This window comes from Onychostoma macrolepis, chromosome 15 (assembly GCF_012432095.1).
Source record: "Onychostoma macrolepis isolate SWU-2019 chromosome 15, ASM1243209v1, whole genome shotgun sequence".
Taxonomy (NCBI): domain Eukaryota; kingdom Metazoa; phylum Chordata; class Actinopteri; order Cypriniformes; family Cyprinidae; genus Onychostoma; species Onychostoma macrolepis.
This window is the reverse complement of record NC_081169.1, coordinates 10,315,232-10,332,180: the sequence shown is the minus strand read 5'-3', so window position 1 is coordinate 10,332,180 and position 16,949 is coordinate 10,315,232. Positions and strand designations below refer to the sequence as shown.

General features: G+C 39.5%; 1 protein-coding gene across 2 annotated transcripts in view; it reads left to right on the top strand.

Annotated features, from left to right (window-relative positions):
- The window catches only part of zgc:172282 (leucine-rich repeat and fibronectin type III domain-containing protein 1-like protein), a 139,553-nt gene that overhangs the window by 118,086 nt on the left and 4,518 nt on the right, over positions 1-16,949 (top strand). For both annotated transcript variants that reach the window (XM_058799113.1, XM_058799112.1), the window contains exons 4-6: positions 551-1,179; positions 10,685-10,798; positions 12,226-12,546. In XM_058799113.1, the coding sequence (XP_058655096.1) occupies positions 551-1,179; positions 10,685-10,752 (697 nt within the window). In that variant the 3' untranslated portion in view covers positions 10,753-10,798; positions 12,226-12,546. The remainder of the gene's footprint in view (positions 1-550; positions 1,180-10,684; positions 10,799-12,225; positions 12,547-16,949) is intronic.

Genomic DNA, 16,949 nt, shown 5'->3' with positions numbered 1-16,949 from the left:
AATAATCTGATGGATGTAATAAAAGTGTAAAACAAATACAAATTATGCATTTCAAATAAAGAAATATTTAACAAAATATATAAAATGGTATTAAAATAGATTTTCTACTCTAGCATCACTAAAAGATGCATTTACTATACTATACTATACTGTTTATATATTAACACTTCACCCATTGCACTTACAGCAAACCTTATTCATGTTGTAAATTTCACTAGAAATCAATAATGTCTTGTGTATTGATTTTGACATTGGTTATGTTGATGGAGCTTTATAATAAAGACATTTTTGTCTGGACTTTTTTTTCATGGTGGAAAATAATTCCCCAATGGCTAGAAATTACATTGTAGTATGTTATATATTAAATTAATTAATCAGAATTAATATAATGTCCATGATATTCAGAATTATAATTAAATGCATTACTGTACAGTGATCATGTGGCCATAGATAATACATGCACATGCTGGCTGAGTGTAATCTTAATTATATTCATGTATTATCAGAGGAATACATGATAACGTTTAACTCTGCCCTGTCTGTCTTGCAGAATGATTCCCTCCACGAGTTACGACTTCCTGGTGCGAGACCTCGTATCCGGACGGGAGTACGACCTGTGCGTTCTGGCCGTCTACGATGATGGCATGACCTCGCTGACCGCCACGCGCCAGGTGGGCTGCGTCTCATTCGTCACGGAGACGGAATACAGCCAGTGCCAGTCGCTCCGCAGCCACTTCCTGGGTGGCACCATGATCATTATCATCGGAGGAATCATCGTGGCCTCCGTCCTTGTTTTCATCATCATCCTCATGATCCGGTATAAAGTCTACAGCCATCAGGGGGTAGATTCTGGAAAGGGAACCGCTATGACAAATGTGCGCTCGCAGACCAATGGGGGGCAAGCGGCGGGGCAGGTCCCGCGCTCCAGCTCCAAAATCGTGGAGGGTCAGGAGGCCATGGGAGCGGGTTTAGGGGGGGGCGCCGGGGCCGCCGCTAGTTTAAAAGACTCCACTGCCATGGAGCTGGTCACAGACTCTGAGACAACTGTGCAGATATCAGAGATGATCTCCGAGGACATAGTCTCCCCCACACAAAAGCACCATCACAGGACTTGTATAGAGCTCAAGAGACGGCCTTCTCTGTCCTCCAAAGAGGGTACAAGCACAGACACACCAGGAGGTATGTACACTCAAAAAACATTTTTTTTTTTTTTGAAGTTGTAAATAAGTTTAAAAAAAAGATAATTGGAATATGTTTGTAAAATTTAGTAGCAATTTCTGAGTAAAAATTATTTCTACATTCTACTTTTTTTTCAGTGTTGTGTTCAATGAAAGTTCACCCAAAAAAAAAAAAAAAAATGCTGAAAATTTACTCACCCTCACACCATCCAAGATGTAGATGAGTATGTTTCTTCATGGGAACAGATTTGGAGAAATGTAGCATTATATCACTTGCTCACCAATGGATCATATGTAGTGAATGGGTGCCATCAGAATCCAAAACGCTGATAAAAACATCACAATAATCCACAAGTAATCCTCTAATAAACTCTAGTCCATCAATTTACATAATGTGAAGTAAAAAGCTGCATCTTTGTAAGAAACAAATCCATTGATATGTGCATATTTATCTACTGATTCAGATGTGACAACTTTTTCACTGGGGAAAGCAATTGTTTTATTTTTTTTTATTATGCAAGTAAAGAATGTGACAATGTTTACATGTACCAAATACATAACCCCATGGACCAAACATATAACATAAGACAAAGAGAAGAAAAAAATAAATAAAACGAAACAAAAATGATGCTGCTAGGCATCAGGGCCCAGGGCCCAGCCCCATACCCCATGTGTGTATTTATTTATTATTATTATTATTTTAAATTTTTTGGGGGAAAGCAATATTAAGCATTATGGACTTGTATTTTAGCTGGAAGGAATGGTTAAAAAAAAAAAAAAAAGTCTTAATAATGGATTTGTTTCTTATCAACACACATCTTTTTGCTTCACAAGACATTAACTAATGGGTTGAAATTGGATTACTTGTGTATTATTGTGATGTTTTTATCAGCTGTTTGGACTCTCATTCTGACGGCACCCATTAACTGCAGATGATCAATTGGTAAAGAACTGATGTAATACAAAATTTCTCCAAATTTGTTCTGATGAAGTAACAAACTCATCTACATCTTGAACGGTGAGTATAATTTTTACATTTTCACTTTTGGGTAAACGGTAACGGAAAGTACATGCATTTAGTACTCATGTAACTACCAAATGGTTTTTCACTGTAAAATACAGCTAAAAAGAAAATGTTAAGCAAGTACAAAACAAGAATGTGTCATTAAAACCAAAGGCAAATCACTTTTATGATTTAAAATGCGTAAGGTTGCTTGCAGGCAATTGCAAATTCACATAACCTTTTGACAGTAGGCTTTTAACAATGCCTGGGCACCTTACAGCTGCTCCGAGTGCATCTATATAGACTCTTGTAATTGCTAGGAATAGAGCTATTCACCTGATTCAATGGGCCACGTCCAGGTATTCCTTAAAGAGCTTTTCCTTTGTGGAATTTGGATTTATGAGTCCAATCAGGTAATTGCAGTTTCTAGATGAATGCTCATGGAATTCAAGAAGACCTCATGCTTAAATCATTAAATCGATAAAGTCCATTCAGTCAAGAGCTGCTGATGCAGAAGGGTGAACTTCCATGATTCTCCTGATCCCGTCAGTCACCCAGGCACCTAATGGCCGTGAATTAAAAGTAATCATTAGTCAACTAAGTTAGCACAGGATGTGAATTAAATAGTATTATATCTGAAGGAGCATGATGGCTCAGACAGGAACTTTTTCAGGACCTGAAATAGGCTCTTTTCTTTTCAGTTAATGGCCAGTGAAATGAGAGACATAACTTTCATAAAATGTTCATTGGGAACCTCAGTAGATAAAACAAAATTTTTGTGTGTATATATATATATATATATATATATATATATATATATATTAGTGCTGTCAATCGATTATATTGAAATAATTGAATAAACATTCAATCTTCAAATTAATGTACAAACAACATAAAGACAGTATATTTTTAATATTTTTTTAATGTCATCGTTTTGTGACTGAAGGCCAGTATCACTGATACCAATTAATACTGATTTCCCTATAAAAAATATTCCCCTAATAGTTTAACCATTGACTATAGCCATTCAACAATACATTATAATTAGGAGCTATCAATTTTAAAATGTATTAGACTTTAAAAATAACTTCTAATTTAAGTGAACTTAAAACAATCTTCACATTGACAGTCAGTCACATTATAATAAATGTCATATTTAGCTTCCTGTGCCCCTCAGCAGGAATATACAGAAATTGAATAACGTTATCAAACACTAAATTCTAAACTAAATACAAATGATTACGTGAAGCTATAAAAGTTATTGATTTCCTCTTTTTTTTTTTTTTTTTTTTCTTTGTCAAACATACATCACAGCAGCTGGTTATTAGGTTGTTTTGGCTGCTATTTCTTTAAGAGCTGCCGCTGCTGAACAGGACACGGATCTGACATACATTGTATTTTCTCACAACTCTACCTTTTCAGTTCGGACCCATTTCAGTCTCTACTAATGAACTGACGAGTTTAATCGGGTGTGTTAGATGAGGGAGACGGTGCTGGGCTGCTCTAGAACAGTTTCGAAAACCATTTCAGAGACATGTTCTTAAATGTGACTCATATACCATATTACATGCATGCATAGTTTAGTTTTGAGGCAGCTTTAATCGCCTTTATGGTAACTTCATGACTTAGCTGACCACGACAGTGCATGCACGTAGATTATTTCGCATTTTGAAATGAAATGATAAAGGCTACAGCGCACGCTGGCACATTTGTGCGTGCAAGAGAACGCGCTACGAGCACAGTATCGTTTCCGTGCTCATTTGTCTCGCGCCTGGCACAGAAGTGAAGTGGAAGCGCGTGACGTGCGTCTGAAACGTCTCCAGTTTGATGTGGTTGTAAAGACATTCTTCGACTGAATAAATGCACTCCATGTCAAGAAAAAAGAGACCGAAGTAGCATCTATGAGTGGGGTGGCCAACCCTAGCCCCGCCCCTGCGTTAACAGCTTTAAATAATTTTAACGCGTTAAACTGAAAAAAATTTATCGCCTGTGTTAACGTACTAATTTTGACAGCACTAATATATATATATATATTAGTGCTGTCAAACGATTAATCAAGATTAATCGCATAAAAAATAAAAGTTCCCTATCTGTCGGTCACTATGAGTTATGTCGTGACGACATTAGGGGATTCACTTGGGAGCCCCAATCATCTCTGACTTTAAGAGAAAACGCCAATGAATATTGGCTAGTGGATTTTGCATACCTGAGCCACTCCCCGTGCATACAGGTATAATCAGATTTTTGCTTCGGAGCTGAGTGGATGAACATGTTGATCTCCAAAAAGCCATTCATCATCTGTCTGGAAGCTGCTCTGGTTGGCGTCACGGTGCGAACAGTGGTGTCCCTGTCTGCAGCGATTCCCCTGGGCACTTCAACTAAAAGAGCAGATTTCCTAAAAGAGCAAATCACAGTCAGTTTGAGTCTTTTTAAAGACGCCGTTCCGGCCGTGTCCTCTTGGTTGCAGTCGTTTCCTATCATCCGTCGACAGCCACGATCGTTGTCTTCAGTGTCTGGACATCCAGCACATTGAATATGCGTTTGTGGATTGTTTATGCTTTCATTTTGAGCGTGTAACCATGGCAGCGCTGTGATCGCGCCTCTCTCTCCTCACAGGGATGGGAGGGGCTCCCTCTGTCACTACCTACGCTGGCTTCTCTGCCACAAGCAGACAACCATCAGCTAGTGCTCTGGGCGATCAGAGGGTTACAGTGAGAGCGTTCCTGCCGGGCCAGTCCCCACGGACCTTTCACTCCTCCCGCAGAAGCTGTTCTGTGCAGCTTCCTGGTGATTCTGCTGTGCCGTCTTACGGCGTGCCCAGCGTTTCATTTGTCGCACCGGTTGAGAATCAGATGTTGATAGCAGCATCGGGGGATGGGCAGTCGTCCTCTGAGGATGAAGATTCGGCGGGGCTGCCCCCTTGGGTGTCACCCAGAGTAGACGGCCGTGCTTTCCAGGGCCGCCACAAGCATCGGGCTGGATGCATGCGCAACTCCCAGGCCCGAGCCCTCACGGCGAGATGATTGGTTCCTCGGCACGGGCCGTGACTCGCAACCTCGCCCCTTTCTTGCACGAGGAGCTGATGAGCTTGTGGACAGCCCCTTTTTCGGACGGAAGCTGCTCGTCTGCCTCCCCCATCCTCACTCGGTCCCTCGGGAAGGCAATGTCCACACTTGTGGCACAAGAGCACCATCTATGGCTCAGCCTGTCTGAGATGAGCGATGTCGACAAAGTGCGCTTTCTCGACGCTCCTTTCTCCCAGGCTGGACTATTCGGTGACACTGTCAAGGACTGTGCCCAGCAGTTCTCAGCAGTACAGAAGCAGACTGAGGCCATCCAACACATCTTGCCCAGGCGTGATGCACCATCTGCCACCGCTCCGTCGCGGGCCAGCCCCCAGTCTGCTCGTCGCCGTGGGCGCCCTCCTGCATTCTCCTGAGCTGCTCTGCCCCATGCTGAATCATCACCTAGGCCGGCGTGTCAAGTCTCTTGCAGGAGTGCGGGGCCCCCCCTGTCCCAGCCAGCCCAAAATCGTCCAGGGAGGCGATGAAGCGGCCCAGACACGGGCAACCCAGAGATGTGGGAAGCTGCTCTTTCTCAGGAGACGGTGAGGACAGTGCCGCTCCTTCCCCCAGAGGAGAGTCGGGTGGAAAATCATTATTCCGTTCCGCTGCTGGCTCAAGGGTATGCACCTATCTTGCACGAGGAGATTGCTGTCCTCCTGGCAAAGGATGCAATCGGCCCGTGCGCGAGAACAGTTGTGCGATCACAGGGACCTGGTGCTCTGGCACCTCAGCCAGTTAGGGCTTCGGGTCAAGCTCTCCCCCATGCAGAGAAACTCTTTTCTCAGTATGGAGTTAGACTCGGTGAGTGTGGTGGCACGTCTCACCAACGAGCGTGCCCAGTCCAGGCTGACCTGCCTGAGTTCCTTCAGAGGCAGAATAGTGGTACCACTGAAACACTTTCAGAGGGCATATAGCATCTGCAGCCGCAGTCTCGCCGCTCGAATTGCTTCATATGGGACCACTTCAGCACAGGTTACACTCCCGAGTCCCAATATGGGCATGGTGCCGCGATACAGTTCACATGACCATCACACCAACGCATTGCCGCTCATTCAGCCCTTGGACAGACCTTGTCTTTCTACGGGTCTAAGTACCCTTAGAACAAGTGTCTCGGCATGTCGTTGTCACGATGGATGCCTCCAGTGCGGGCTGGTGTGCTACATGCAGCAAGCAGGCAGCCTCTGGGTTCTGGACAGGGCCTCGACTGCTTTGGCACATCAACTGCCTCGAGTTGCTGGCAGTGCTACTAGCCTTGCAGCGGTCTGGCCGCTGCTGCTTGGCTAGCACGTGTTGGTCCGCACGGAAACACTGCAGCTGTCTCATCTGTCTCAACTGGCAGGGTTGTCTACGATCACGTCGCTTGTCATAACTCGCCCGCCATCTCCTCCTCTGGAGTCAGACGCAGCGCAAGTTGCTGCGTGCCGTCCACATCCTGGGGGAGCTCAATCGTGCAGCCGATGTGCTCTCACGACAGCTCACATTTCCCGGAGAATGGCGACTCCATCCCGAGATGATCCAGCTATTCTGGAGTCAATTCGGGGAAGCACAGGTAAGCCTGGTTGCCTCCCACAAGTCCTCCCACGGCCAGTTGTATGACTCCCTGAACGAGGCCCCCTCGGCACGGACACACTGGCGCACAGCTGGCCTTGGGTTTTACGCAAGTCCTGCGTCCAGATCTTGGAACCTCCATGTGTGGTTCCTGGATGAGATGCGGCAGACTTGAGTGTTTTGTCCACCAGCGGTGGAAGACACTTTCACTCAAGCCAGAGCCCTCTCTACAAGGCAAGCTCTTGCCTTGGAGTTGAGTCTGTTCGCGATCTGGTGTTCTCACCGAGAAGACCCCCAAAGATGTACGATTGAAGTAGTGCTTTCTTTCCTGCAGGAAGGGTTGGCGTGTAGGCTGTCACCCTCCACCTTGAAAGCGTATGTGGCTGCTATCGCAGCACATCACGTTGCAGTGGACGGCCGGTCCCTGGGAAAGCACAATCCTGAGGGGTGCCAGAAGGTTAAATCCTGCTAGGCCACCCCTGGTGCCCTCCTGGGATCTCTCTATCGTCCTGGCTGGACTTCAGAGGGGTCCCTTTGAGCTGTTGGATTCAGCCGAGCTGAAGTTCCTGTCTGTTAGGAAAGCGCTCCTGACCATGCTCACTTCCATCAAGAGGGTCGGGGACCTCCAAGCATTTTCGGTGAGCGAAGAGTGCTTTATGTTCGGGCCGGACTACTCTCACGTTGTCCTGAGACCCCGGCCTGGATACGTGCCCAAGGTTCCCACCACGCCCTTCTGCGATCAGGTGGTGAAACTGGAAGCACTGCCCTCGTAGGAGGCAGATCCAACCTTGGCGTGCTGTGTACCGTAAGAGTGTTGCGCATATATGTGGACTGCACCCGGAGCTTCAGAAGCTCTGAGCAGCTCTTTGTCTACTACGGAGGTCAGCAGAACGGGAAGGCTGTATCCAAGCAGAGGTTGGCCCACTGGATAGTGGATGCCATCGCCTTGGTGTAGCAATCCCAAGGCGAGCTGTGCCCCCTGGGGGTGAGGGCTCACTCCACACGGAGTGTTGCCTCCTCCTATGCGTTGGCGCACGGCGCCTCTCTGGCAAACACTTGCAGAGCTGCGGGCTGGGCGACACCGAACACCTTCGCAAGATTTTACAGTCTCCGTATTGAGCCAGTCTCTACCCGTGTGTTGGGTAACAGATAATTGGCGGGAAGAGCTGGCCGGGGTCATGCTTGCTGCGCCATTCCCCCTCACCCGGGGATGCGAGCACATTTTTTCTCCTCCAGTAAAGTTGCCCCGATGGCGAACCCTGGTGGAGTTCCTCCAGCACCCCCGGCGGTCAGACTGGGCGGAGCAGTCTGACGCCAGGCCCGGTATTGGTATTAGCTTGCCCGGGTCTCTCCGATCAGCCCCTGTACTGGGCTAGGTGTCCATATGGCTTGATTCCCTGCGGGTAATCCCATGTGTGTATTCTTCCACGGTAAGGTTTCCCACTTGGCAAACCCGTGTTTTCCCTCTGACAGACCATTATGTCAGTCTCTATTGGCGGTTGTTCCATCCCTCAGGTAGGACCTGACTCAGAGACCAATTTCATATGTAGTACTGCCCCAGTCCTGGGTCAGTCCATATCAGTGCCTCCACATGTCAACTCCCTACGGGCAGGATGTGGCCTCCGTAGCGCCCTTCTCCGGAAGGCTCACTTCTCCGTCATTACTGCTGAGCTGTAACAACAAATAGGAAAGACTTGAAGCAATCTTTCATTGAAGGTTTAAATCCCTTCTGATTTCTGTGGTGAAAGGAACAGCGGCTTGGCTATATCCAGCAGCGTTGTACTCACCTGTGGTCCCTGTGGATACCAATGTCAGCAAATTTGCGCTGGGGCGATGAGAAGGTTACGACCTTTGCCTGTCATTTGTCTGTCACGTGCTTGCTTGCCAACATTTGCAATGCCATAAGGTTGTGACGGGGTTCAGGTTGTGGTGCTTTCCATGGACCCCTAATGTTGTCACAACATAACTCGTAGTGACCGACAGATAGGGAACGTCTCAGTTACGTACGTAACCCTCATTCCCTGATGGAGGAATCTGAGACGTTATGTCCCCATCCCACAATTTTGAACCATCGCTGGGTGCCAGGGACACGTTCTCGGCTCCTCAGCGGAAAACCTAATGAGTGGATGCACCTGTCGCCTATTTATACCTGTGTGCACAGGGAATGGCTCAGGTATGCAAAATCCACTTGCCAATATTCATTGCCGTATTCTCTTAAAGTCAGAGATGATTGTGGCTCCCAAGTGAATCCCCTAATGTCGTCACAACATAACGTCTCCATTATGAAAATACTCTGTTAAACATATATAAAAGTTTTCACAGATAACAAACAAACAAACAAACAATGGATTCATGAAAAGTGCCAACAATTACCTCCCAGGATTGTATTTCTGTATAGCTACCGATCCAAAAATGGCATCCCACCAACACACTGTCGATAAACAACATGTAGTCATAAGAAATGGCTTTGTATATTACATAATACATCAGAGGAATCTGTGTATGGAATAGTATGTTGTATTTATTCCTCATGTGCAACAAACAGTTTGCTGATTAGTTGAACAGCTACAGTACTGTCAGATCTTGACATCAGAAAGACGTTTGCTCATTGTAAATCAAAAGGATTTGTACCAGAACAGAATGTGTTTTCCCTTGCCACTGCATAAGAGTCAGGATTACACGGCTCTCTGGAATACTTCATCATGATTGGTCAGTTGCAGCATTGTGGAGTGAAATTCTGTTGTATAATATAATGACCATTATGCAGTATATTTGACATGTGTTCCTGTGTTGTGCTAGTCTCATTTCTCTTATCATAGTGGTAACCTGCAGTTGTTAGCTTAAAGAGCCACTTCTGCCTGATTCAGCCCATTAAAAAATAGTTTTTTTGGTATAAATTGATGTATATAGGTTGGTTCAGAAGGTAAATTATATTTTTGACTTAAAATAAAACTAATTAACCTTGAATCAGTGTTTCCCCTTGCATAAAATAAGTACATATTAGCATAATTTATATTATCAAAAGTATTTATTACTGAAAAATATAATAATAATAATATACTTAATGTATGGATGTAATGTTTCTAGACATTAATTGTATGTCACTTGCAATTAAATGAAAGTGCATTATAGTGTAAATTTATATTACATTTAATTATTTGAAAGCAAGTAGCACTTAAGTACATCTTTAAATATCATGTTATAATAACTTCTGTTATCTTTGAAATGTGGTTAAATACAAGCATTTGTGGTAAACTAAAATGCTGTCAATGTCTTTTCTATTGAAATTTGTATGACATGTATTTAAATATATTTGTAATTACACATCTTTAATAGTAAAGTTATTTTTTTTTCATTTTTATTATATAAATATATGTAACAAATGTAACACTAAATAACACACTGAAAAAAAAAATTAAGTGCACTAAAGTTTCCTTTTCTTTCATTAATATTTTATCACATGCAAGTACATTTTTTTTATAATTTTTAAGATTTGAAGTGCACATTCAATACAGTTAAGCACACTTTTTTTTTTCCCCCACAATAGTCAGGTCTGTTTATTTAGTTAGTTATTATTTGCTTTGTAGCTATTGAATAAATGCGATAAAAATGAAATTCCATTAGTATCGGTATGAACTACTGATATTTTCATATCGTATTTAGGCTTTATTCTATGATTACTCTGCTTCCTGATCACCTTATCATGTTTATTTTGTATTTATGATCAGCTGATTGTTCATTATCTAATATGTATCTGTTCTGTGACACATTATAGCCATTCTGCCACCACAGACAGGCTGCTGTCCTTCACCTCCTCCAGCACACTGCCCTCGGTGCTGTCACTAACGCAGTCCAACCCATCCCTCACGCTGTTTTTCTTTCTTCCCTAGACACGGCAAGCCCACAGGTCAGCGACGAGAAGAAGGTTCAACGAGATTGGAGCGACTTTAAAATTTGATGACTCCTTCCGCTGTCCCGCTAGAGACAGCCATCAGCCCTAAAGAGTAATGCCATCTTTCTTTTTCACTCTTCTGAAGTCATCTGCTGTGTGGCATTTTATGTAGTTTTAATGATTTTTTTTTTTTTTTGTATATTATTTATTTATTTTTATTAACCAAATTTAACTTAATTGTAAAAATTATAATCAATTAATTTACATTTGCTTTAGTATGTTAGTCAACACATCAAAATAAGTGTACTTTTTAAAAGCACAATGAAAGATTATTAAAACATGATTTAACACTCTGGTGCTCTTAGGACCGAAAAAAATGAAAAATAAAAAATGGGAAGCAAATTTCATTGAAACAAAATCTTACTGAAAGCTGAACCAAAATACGGAACACAAGTCTTCAAATACGGAACACAACTTGTTTCATGATTCATGGCTTTGATTTTCTTGTTGTTTTAGAGAAAAACATGTTTTGGAAAATATATATTTCATATAGAATGTTAAAATAATATTTTTGCATAGCCTAAAATCCCCTAAAAATTTGAAATATTAAATTAAAAAAAACAAGTACTTTTATTTCATTAAAATTAAATCAACAAACCAATCAATCAATCAATCATGCAGAAAAAGGTACTTTTACTTTCCATTTGACATTATTACAAATTAATAGACCAAAAAGATCCGCACTCATCCAAATAGCCCAAAAAGGCTTATCATTTATTATTCATGAAAAGTGCAAAAAAAAAAAAAAAAAGTGCAAAGTTTTGATTTTTTGATTTAACATTATTATAAATAAAATATTTTGAAGAATGTGTGTAAACCAGAGTTGCTGGTCCCCATTGACTTCCAGAGTAATTTTCAATGGGGTCCATTACCTGTTAAGTTACCAGTATTTTTCCAAATATCTTCTTTTACGTTTGGCAGAATAAAGAAATTAATGCAGGTTTTGGGTGAATAAATGATGACATAATTTTTTTATTTTTGGGTAACTATCCCTTAAGTGCATCGAGAAACATAATCTTGAAAATGTACTCTAAGTACACTGTTTTAAGTTTTCTGTTGTTTCATTAATATTATATTACCTGCAAGTTTTCAATAATTGTACAGTTCATTTAATGTATTTTGTAATTTATTTATTTATTGTGTAAATTATAATTTTTAACTTATCTTTACTCAAGTGTAAGACTGGTATCTGGTGTCTGACACAAAAAAAAAAAAAAAAATATATATATATATATATATATATATTTTTTTTTTTTTACACACTGGTACTGGTGTAGTTTCGGCAGTCCTATCTGGTGCATATGACAGCTCTGTTTCATCTCAGTTCTGTGTAGTGTGACAGATGCACTTGTTTTCTATTCGGGTTTGTATTTCCAAAAAATCTGCACTACCAGCTGAGACATCTGCACTTCATTTGGCTTTTGAGAGTGTTTTGTTTATCATTGGCCTCTCTCTCTCTCTGTTTTCAACCCGTCCCAGAGCTGGCCAGGTCATCTGATTATGGGGAGGAATATGGAATAATTTGTCTGAACCCCTACTGGACTTTCTCCCCTGAGCATTCACTCTTCACACTGTATTCCAAGGACTATCCAACCGTTTCCTACCGGGACATATTTGAGGACTCAATCCACTACTACAACCAATGGAAACGGAGCACAATAATTGTTCTCCATCGCTGGCTTTTAGAACATATTGCCTTTTACATCCCCATGGCTGGGACTGTCTATGTGTTTGCTGCCGACTACAGTATGCATTGTTTGCTGGACGGTCTGGGTTGAAGAACGATACTTCGCTGAAGGGGTGAGTATACATCTGCTCTATAGAGAACACTCACTTTGATGTGTCTCTACCTGCTAAAGCAAACATAAACATTAGTTGTTTTTTCTTAAACTTTCACATTGGGAAGTATTATAACGTATTCTATCAAGATGCAATAAATCAAAATGTAAACAGTTTGATTGTTCTAAAAAGGTTTTGTCATTGAAATTATATATAAAATTATTCTCAATAAATGCTTTTGTACTTGACATCGGCCTCATCTTACATAAACATAATAGCATTTAAATTTATTGTAATTCTTCCAATTACATCCTGTGTGTATGTGCATAAATACCAATAGTATAGTGCAGTTCACAGTTCACTGTTTGAATGTGCAGTAGTGTTTTTAAACATGTTTGTCTATGTTTGTTAATATTATTATATTATATTATATTATATTATATTATATTATATTATATTATATTATATTATATTATATTATATTATATTATATTATATTATATTATATTATATTATATTATATTATATTATATTATATTGATTTTAAAAATCAGCTTTGCCATCACAGGAATGAATTGCACTTTAAAATATATTAAAATAGAAATCAGTTACTTTTAATTAAAACGGTAATATTTTGAAATATTATTACACTGTTTTTGTTTTTCAAATAAATGCAGCCTTGCTGAGAAAAATAAACAAAAACACAAAGAAACAGATCAATAAATAAATAAATGAATGGATGGATGGATACATAAATAAACAAATTAAAATAAATAAATAAATAAATAGATGAATGGATAGATAGATGGATGGATGGATGGATAGATAGATATAGACCATAAAATTAGTGTAACACAAAGTTGTTTTAATTATGTTATATTATATTATATTAATTAAATTATATTATATTATATTATATTATATTATATTATATTATATTATATTATATTATATTATATTATATTATATTATATTATATTATATTATATTATATTATATTAATTATATTATATTATATTATATTATATTATATTATATTATATTATATTATATTATATTATATTATATTATCTATGTATCAGTTTTTGGTACTTTGGTGACTGGAAACGTTCCTAAACATATTTTATGAAACAGTCAACATTGCATCAGATATTCAGAAATATATAGGCTTGCTCACTCAAATGAGATGAGAATCAGTGATTAGCAAGCACTCGGCTCTTGTGTTGACATTGCTGTGTCTGTCCTGAGGTTATCAGCTAATGTCTTGCAGCTCAGCTTCATGTATCAGACGCTCCACTCACGATCACTCATGTGGAAATATAATTAACTTGGCTGTGTTGCAAAATCAGTACCTTTCATTTCTAAGTATCACCTCAGACTGCAAACAAATGCCAACATAAGGCCATAGTGAATGCCAAGTATGTAAGTTTCCCCCGTTCGAGGCTAGACGTCAAGCAGAGGTTATAATGGAGCCATGCACAATTTACAATTTACACTACAAGGTGACTAAACAGTATAGTTGTTACACAGTGGATATGTGCACTGTATTCAAGCTCAGAAACAGCAACGGTCTCATGAATAATTGATCATACTGATATTTTTTTCTGTGGTTTTAACTGTTGCTAAAAATTCCCCCACAATGCCTTGTGACATCAGAAGAGATGGTTGACAGAGCGTGTCAAAGAAATGAACAGGCTGTTGCACGCAAAGCAATGCACTAGAGAATGTTACGCACTCAGACACTGGACGATCCATACGAGTAGCACATAAATGAATATACGGATGTTCCCGGAGGCGCATTTGTTGTTTTATTTCTAGTATTTGTTGTAAGAGAATAAACAGCTCTCAAAAACTTAAGCAATCAATTAAGTTGCAACTCGCTTGATGAAATATTGATCGAATTTGTGTGTGACCGGGGTGTCTGTGACCTCAGAAAGGTGTTTGATGCCAACGTCATACGCAATCAGTGGAACTCCGTTCAAAAGTCTGCCAGTTAAAGGAGCTGACAAGGAAAAATTGACACGCCAACGATTGGTGCTTCACGTGGCTATTGATCCCAAAATCAAAGCTTCTGCTTTCCATGACTTTGAGAAACGAGAGCAGTTAAAAGTTCGACGGGGCAAAGTGAAATGCAAAGTTAAGATGGATTGAGTTGTTTATTCCCCTGTTTCAATGCTTAAAGCTGTGAATCAAATCCAGCTGTCAGGTGTCATCCTGACATTTATCTCTGTGATACTAAGCAGGTGTAAGCAGACCACAGAATAAAAATATATATATATATATATATATATATATATATTATATATTGAGCAGCACAATTGTTTTCAACATTGACAATAACAAGAAATGTTTCATGAGCAGCAAATCAGCATATTAGAATGATTTCTGGAAGATCATGTGACATTAAAGACTGGAGTAATGATGCTGTGAATCTTGCTTCACATCAGAGGAATAAATTAAATTTTAAAATATGGTAAAAAAGAAAACTATTTTAATTGTAATAATATTTCACAATATTACATTTGTACTAATTGTAACTCAATAAATTTAATTTGTTATTATTTATTTATTATCATAATCAAATTAACACTCGAATAAATTAGAATAACTATATATACCTTATACCAAAAGTTTGGGGTTTGTACTTTTTTTTTTTTAATGTTCTATAGATTTGTAGTTTTGTACAGTCTGTTTGTGTGTGTGTGTGTGTGTGTGTGTGTGTGTACATCATGCAGTTGACAATGCAATTCAATAACACTTTAAGACAGCTTTTATTTGCTAAAACGTCACCTTTAGAAAATGGAAAAGGCACTATTTTCATTATGTCTCAGTTACTGATTGCATTTAATTCTTCATCCAGACATTTTGAAAGAGTAGAATGACTATAAAGAACCCCACTCTGTTTTCAGAAGAGCACAGATGACTTTTGGCTCAATTAAACGATGACTGAGCTTTCCAACACTCTTCTTTCAGACTTTCTTCTCTCAGTGGTGCGTCTAAGTTGTTATAATTTAAAAATAGTCCAACTGAACTGCAATTACACAGTATTTTAGTTGTTGGCACCCCTTCGCCACACTTAGCATTTCGTTTTGACTTGTCAAGCCTCATTTCTTCGCCAATTAAAAAATCATTACGTGACTAATCACTTCTCCACGCCGATGACACAGCGATAAACTCACTGAACACATTTTGCTGCCACAGACGCTCGCGCAGGTTGTCCGTTTTGATTGCTTATTTGCCATTTAATCACATAAATGCCATTAAAACAGAAATAGCATTAGCAAAATATTGATACATAATGATTAATTATATAAGGATGATAAATGCATTAATCTCAGATTTGGTTTGACGGTTACCTCAAGGCAAAGACCTTGAAATGTCCTTGGAAAATTAGTGTGTCTGTACTGATATCTTGTTATTTACAACAATATTTAGCAGATACTCATAACTTAAAAGGTATATTTTATAGACAACAGCATGTTTTTCTGCTGGTTTAATGAGCTGTTCTTGCGATTATTGTTGTTTTTTTCTTTGAATGCGGTGTTGAAAGAGTCTGTGGCGATGTTATCTGGCCTCTGTCTGCTCACCAGAGGCAATGTTTGTTGATACCTTAATTCTTTGTTCCACCTTCCACCTCTTTGAGATTAGTACTCTCTAATTAGTAATTACCACGACATTGTTAATCACGTAGTACAGCCGCACTCCTCGAAATTAACGGTTCGGTGCTGGTTTTGTTGCTAATGTTTTGTTTCTTGGAGACCCGTCAGTGTGCACTTTCTGGCAAATTGAATTTGGGAATGAAACATATAATGACTCACGAATTTGCCCTTTCCATGAGACCAAATGCTTCCCTTACAGGGTCAGAGAAAATGTGAATTTGCTTACTTCTTAGATTAACCAGATGGATTTCAATGGTTGCCCACATTGACTTCTCCAAATGCGTCTTGTTTTCTTCGGGGGTGGTCACACTGGATTTTAAGGTTGTAAAATTATTTCAGAATTTAGCAACAGGATATAATGCCCACATTGCATTGCTTCTGCTTAGCTTTGAAAAAAATAAAAATTATATATATATATATATATATATATATATAAATAATGATAATTACATTTCAGATAAGACAGATGGTTTGTTAAATGGATGGATTATTCGAAATGATAATATCTAATGGATTTATACATTGGTTCAGATTCCAGTAACAGTGTATCTTCTTTCCTTTACTGACGTTTACATTAGGTGATTTATATATGAGATTATAAATGAGATTTTCTTCCATGTTTGATTTGAATGTAACAGGTTTCTATATGATACTGGTTAAAAATTTTTCACAATGTGAATTTGCAGATGAGATTTCACCAGATTTTAACTTCAGTGCAAAATAAATTAAATTAAATTAAACAAACAAATACATAAATAAATAAAT